The sequence below is a fragment of the Propithecus coquereli genome, unplaced genomic scaffold, assembly GCF_000956105.1.
Source record: "Propithecus coquereli isolate 6110/MARCELLA unplaced genomic scaffold, Pcoq_1.0 Scaffold9, whole genome shotgun sequence".
NCBI lineage: Eukaryota > Metazoa > Chordata > Mammalia > Primates > Indriidae > Propithecus > Propithecus coquereli.
In genome coordinates, this window is record NW_012155284.1 from 3,665,270 (window position 1) to 3,671,136 (window position 5,867).

At 37.5% G+C, this 5,867-nt stretch overlaps 1 protein-coding gene across 1 annotated transcript in view; it reads right to left on the reverse strand.

The window, feature by feature from the left end:
- JMY (junction mediating and regulatory protein, p53 cofactor) overlaps window positions 1–5,867 on the reverse strand; it is an 88,462-nt gene that overhangs the window by 30,296 nt on the left and 52,299 nt on the right. Inside the window, exon 4 of the mRNA XM_012664480.1 lies at window positions 2,678–2,847. Coding sequence (XP_012519934.1) covers window positions 2,678–2,847 — 170 coding nt within the window. The remainder of the gene's footprint in view (window positions 1–2,677; window positions 2,848–5,867) is intronic.

Below are 5,867 nucleotides of genomic sequence, written 5' to 3' on the forward strand. Positions count from 1 at the left end.
CTCGGGAGGCTGAGGCAGGAGGATCACTTGAGCCCAGGAGTTTGAGGTTGCTGTGAGCTAGGCTGACGCCATGGCACTCACTCTAGCCTGGGCAACAAAAGCGAGACTCCGTTTCAAAAAAAAAAAAAAAGAGTAGATAAGCAGAAGCACTTTTAAAATGCCATGAGAACCATCTTGTTATATTACCCAAGCCAAAAAAAAAGTTTTATAAAGTAATGTGTTTTACATAAAGCAAAAACAGGAGAGTTTGTTCTTCTCTAGTGACTAAAACGTAGTCTTTCATAAATATACATTCAATTGTTTAAAGCTAATATGGATTACACACACAATGGGTGTGAATATCTGTAAATCATATACCACACAATAAGACTTGTTTCTAAAATATATAAGGAACACATACAAATCAATAAGAAAAAGATAAAAGCTGGGCACAGTGTGAAAGGGGCAGCCTTGCAAAAATACCTTATCCTACAATCACCCCAGTAAAAGATCAATCCTATGAGTTCTCTCAGGAATAGGCACCCTGCAGGAGTTCTGTTTTACACAACTTCTGAAAAGAGCTGAAAGGACAGAAAAGAGATGTAAATCCCTCTTTCAAAATTGTTTTTTGAGAATCTGCTTTTACAGAGTTCCCGAGTAAACGGCAGAATAACGAGCTATAGCCTCAACCATATCTCCAGGACAGAGTCACATCACTGGTGATAACTCATTCTCCAAGGAAAAGCAGGAAACAAATTCTTGGACTCTGATATCCTGCTGTCACTTTTCTTATCAACTGCCATCACTGTTTTCTTCCTCTTTGTCCCCCTTAAAATCAGCAAGCCACCTGGCCTCACTGCCAGTACCCCCTTCATTTTGGGATGCCACAGCATCTCCCTGCTCTCTTCCCCCCACCTCTTTCCCCTCTTTCACCCTCTCATTCTATCTTCTGAGAAGATAAAACAGACCTTTTTTACTTTTATATGTCTTAATTTCTGCATAAGAAATCTTTCTCCATCCACACTGCGAGCACCCACTAGGCTTTCCACCCTAATACAGTGGCGCATGTCTGCAGTCCCAGCTACTCAGGAGGCTCAGGTTTGGGTAGCTAGCTTGAGTCCAGGAGTCGGAGTTCACCCTGGGCAAAATAATGAAACTCCATCTCTTAAAAGAAAAAATAATAATAATTTTTAAAAAGACTCAGTTAAAAAATGGCTAAAGTATCTGAACATTTTTCCAAAAAAATTATGTAAGTGGCCAATAAGCACATGAAAAGATACTCAACATCACTGCCATCAGGGAAATGCAAATCTAAATCACACTGAGATACCACTCTACATCCACTGGCTATAATCAAAATGACAGGCAGTGAGAGAAGTATTGGTAAAGATGTAGAGAAAGATGTGGAGAAAATTCTACCCCTCATATATGGCTGGTGGAAACATAAAATGGTATAGCTGTTGTGGAAAATAATCTGGCAGTTCCTCAGAAGGTTATTTCACTCCTGGGTATGTATCAAGAGAAATGACAACATATGTCCATGTAAAAACTTCTACATGAATGTTCATAGCATCATTATTTATAATACCTCCAAAAATAGAAATAACCCAAATCTTCCACCTGATAAATTGATAAAATTGTGGTATAACCATACAATGAAATATCCTTTGGCAATAAAATATTAAACACTGATGCATGCTACAACACGGATGAAACATAAAGACATCTTGCTAAATGGAAAAAGTCAAAATGACCACATGTCCAGAACAGCAAACCTATAGAGACAGAAAAATTAGTGATTGCCTAGAACGGTGGGTGGTAGTGGAGTTTCAGGGGTGAAACAGGGAGTGACTACTAATGGGCATGAGTTTACTTTAAGGGTGATAAAAATACTGTGGTGATGGCTGTCGTTAATATACTAAAAACCATTGAATTGTACTATTTAAATGGGTAAATTGTATGGTATGTACATTACATCTCAGTAAAGTAGTTTTTAAAAACTAGTCTGAGCTATAAAGTATAACAAATCTAATGATGAATGAAATAACTCTATTTTTACCTAATCTTTGATGTATAATTGCTCTTTTTAAAATAACTAATACAGGCTGGGTGCAGTGGCTCACGCCTGTAATTCCAACACTTTAAGAGGCTGAAGCAGGAGGAGCGCTTACGGCCAGGAGGAGTTCAAGACCAGCCTGGGCAACAAAGCAAGATCTCATCTCTATGAAAATTTAAAGAAATAAAATAAAATTGGACCTCTATTAACCTGGCTTTGTTCCAGAAGAAATGGGAAGTTCCAACATGTAATGGTATGAGCATGATATAAATCAATTCTAACAAAATGCCAGTGGACTTTTAAATTTCTCTGGGCAGCAAAACTTCTGTAATAATTTCTAGAAAGCTTTAAGCTTTTACAGTATAAAAAACTTTAAAGCAACTATGAAGTTCTGATGTTAGCCTCTTTTTGTTTCAACAGTGCAGTGCTGCCTACTGTCACGCTGGGATTCTGTGAAATGCACTCTGTGTCTCTCAGTGGCAACTCAAGTCATAGGCCCTATCGAAAGTGTTCTCATCTCATGGAAATAGTGCAAAAGTTAAGTACTACTCATAGAATCAAAAAAAGTCAGTCTTACACAAAGATAAAAATGGCAAATCTTAAATTTTTTTGATTGTATATATTTTTCTGATGGTTTGTTACCTCTTCCTTCAGTGCATGTTTCCTCTGTTCCAAGCAGATCTCTTTAGCTCTCATCATCTGCAAAGTCTCCTTAGAAACTGCATACTGGAGTTTTTCCATACGTTCAGCAGCTGCTGCCCATGATGCTTTACCAAATTTCTTCTGATCTGCTCGCATTCGATCGTACACAGCTATTAATAATTTAATGAGACATAAAACAACTTGACACCAAAGAATTGGAAATCTAGATTTCACTGACCAAAGATAAACACACACATCCTATCCCCCTGATAAATTACCTATAACATCTATAAAATATATTCAACAATTTTAGATTCTGTCTTCAATTCATCCATAGAAATAATGTTCTGCAGATGAAACTGAGGTGTCAGATTAATTTTTAAAACTTTAAAAAATACTTTCATATGTCCAGTGTTATTAACTTTCAAAGCATCTATGAAAACTTTTAATTCTGTGAGGTATTAATGCTTTTTCTTTGGTATGTTAGTTGAAATCAGAGCCATAACTATTCAAAATTACTTAAATCTATGTTCTATATTTTATCATTCTGTATCTTCCAAAAATACTGCAATAACCTGATGTAAGGGAAAATAAATCCTAAATGCTAGCATGGAGCTCAAGTAGGCAATTTAATTAGTACTAAATGTAATCTTTAAATCAGGACATATTCAGTGATAATTTCTTTCATATGTTCAGAAATAAATGATAAAGTAACTTTGTACTGCTACGATGTCCTAACCATCTTTTGCAAGTAAGTATAGTCCAGTGACCTTTACACCTCAGAATTTCATGAAACTTTTTTTTATAATACACGTACATGCTTAAAATTAAAACTGGGCAGGGTGCAGAGGCTCACACCTATAATCCTAGCACTTTGGGAGGCTGAGACTGGAGGATCACTTGAGGCCAAGAGTTTGAGACCAGCCCCAGCATAAGCAAGACCCCGGCTCCACAAAAAAACAGAAAAACTAGTTGGGCATGATGGCACACACCGGTAGTCCCAGCTGCTCACGAGGCTGAGGCAGGAGCACTGCTCGAGGCCCGGGAGTTTGAGGTTGCTGTGAGTTATAATGAAGCCACTGCAATCTATAGACAGGGTGACAAAGCAATACCTTGTCTCAAAACAAACAAACAAAATCCTGGGCCAGGCACAGTGGCTCATACCTATAATCCCAGTGTTTTGGGTGGCCAAGGAGGGAGGATTACATGAGGCCAAGAGTTCAAGACCAGCCTGGGCAATATAGCGAGACTTCATCTTCACAAAAAATTTAAAAATTAGCCAACACCTATAGTGCTAGCTACTTAGGAGGCTGGGGCTGGAGGATTCCCTGAGCCCAGGCGTTTGAGGCTGCAGTATACTCTAGCCCGGTTGACAGAGCAAGACTCCATTTCTTTAATTAAAAAAAAAATTAAAACTGTACAGTCACATTCCCTATACTCAGCTTTCCCCAAAACCTAGTGCCAATGTCCAAATGTAATTAACTTTTAACCACTTCTGCGGTTACCTCAATACAGAAATATTGGTATTTTTGGTTTGCAGCCTTTAAAAATCATTTATTCTTATTACAGGATGAGGAATTTGCTTACTTACAATCTCCACTCTCAATATAGTTACATCACTTTCTTTGGTTTCTCTGGGGTTTTTCGTTTGTTTGGGGTGGGATTTTGAAGCCTTTAAATGTTAACAGGAAGTAATGTTTTCAATTCATAATCTCCTTGAGCCTCAATTTTAGGGTTTCTAACAAAATATGCTCATGTTTATTAGTATCAAATGATTCTGCCATTTTTAATTTCTGACCACCTTTTAAAACTATAATATTAATGCACCCACAGATTAATACAGTAGTGTACTACAGTGGGGCAGAGAAACAGCAGGGGACTTGGGGGTAGATAGCTTTGCAACCCATAACTGGTGTGTGACTTTCAGCATTAACTGTTCTTGGCCTTATTTCCCTTGAGTAAAAAGAGTAAAGAAATATAATGCCTAACCAGAAGGTCTGCTGTGGTTTAAAGAAGAGAATGATAGGTATTCAAATGTCTCTCCCATTTCATACGGCAGTATTAATCCAACAGATGATATATTTTGTTTCAATTTTTTCTCTCATGTACACATCACCATCACTAATATTTATTTGATGTTATATTATTTCCAAAGCACTCTGCCCATATTTTACCTCTATTTGTCCTGCAATCCTAGAGAATTGGCAAAGTATGCATTATCAACACCTTCCATATAGATATGAGAAACTGAGAGTTTTACCAACTTAAAGCAATGTTACATGCCTATAGTAGTGCCCCAAGTTGTTTAAATTCTGAGTCTACTACTGCTACCACTTTTACCCAAACTTATCATCACAACATATAGTCAAACATTCTACAAAATCACAATAACCTGAAGCCCTTTTTCTTGCTCCCCACTTCAGGAGCATGTCTGGAGCAGCCCTCTGTCCTAATTCAGTCCCAGGTTACCTACCACAATTACCTACTTGATACTTTGTCTTCCAACATCTTTGGATGAAACCTATTCTTATATTTAACTGCTGTTCACTTCACTTGGAATTACTGTTAAACAGCTCAGGAATATGAAGGTAATCAAAATTATTTGTGAATGTGGAATGTTCGGAATACCCTGAGTATTTCTTGGGAGGCTGAGGCGGGAGGATTGCTTGAGCTCAGGAATTTGAGACCAGCCTGAGCAAGAGCGGGACCTTGTCTCTATTAAAAATAGAAAAAATTAGCCAGGTGTGCTGTGGTCCACCTGTACTCCCAAGGGTCTGAGGCAGGAGGATTGCTTTAGCCCAGGAGTTTGAGGTTGCTGTGAGCGAGGCTGACGCACTCTAGCCCAGGCAACAGAGCAAGACTCTTCTCTCCAAAAAAAAAAAAAAAAGGTATCAAGTTAAATCTATTTTTAAAGGAAACAGGCCCACTCAAGGGTTTTGTTTATTTTTTACAGTTAAGCAGTAATACATCAAAATTAGGTCAAAACTGGCTCTGTATAAGAAAATAAAAGGGATGTTTTACTCTTCTTCTAAAAGAAGAGTTTTTTTAAATATTAGAGACAAGTGTATCTAGAAAGCAGACTCTAAATGAAGGTTAAGTACATAGCTATCGTAAAAAGTTTACAGTAGGGAAAGGCATCTTTAAAGTTGTTTTAAAGACTACTCAATATAATGTAGTATTTCTCCTTTAT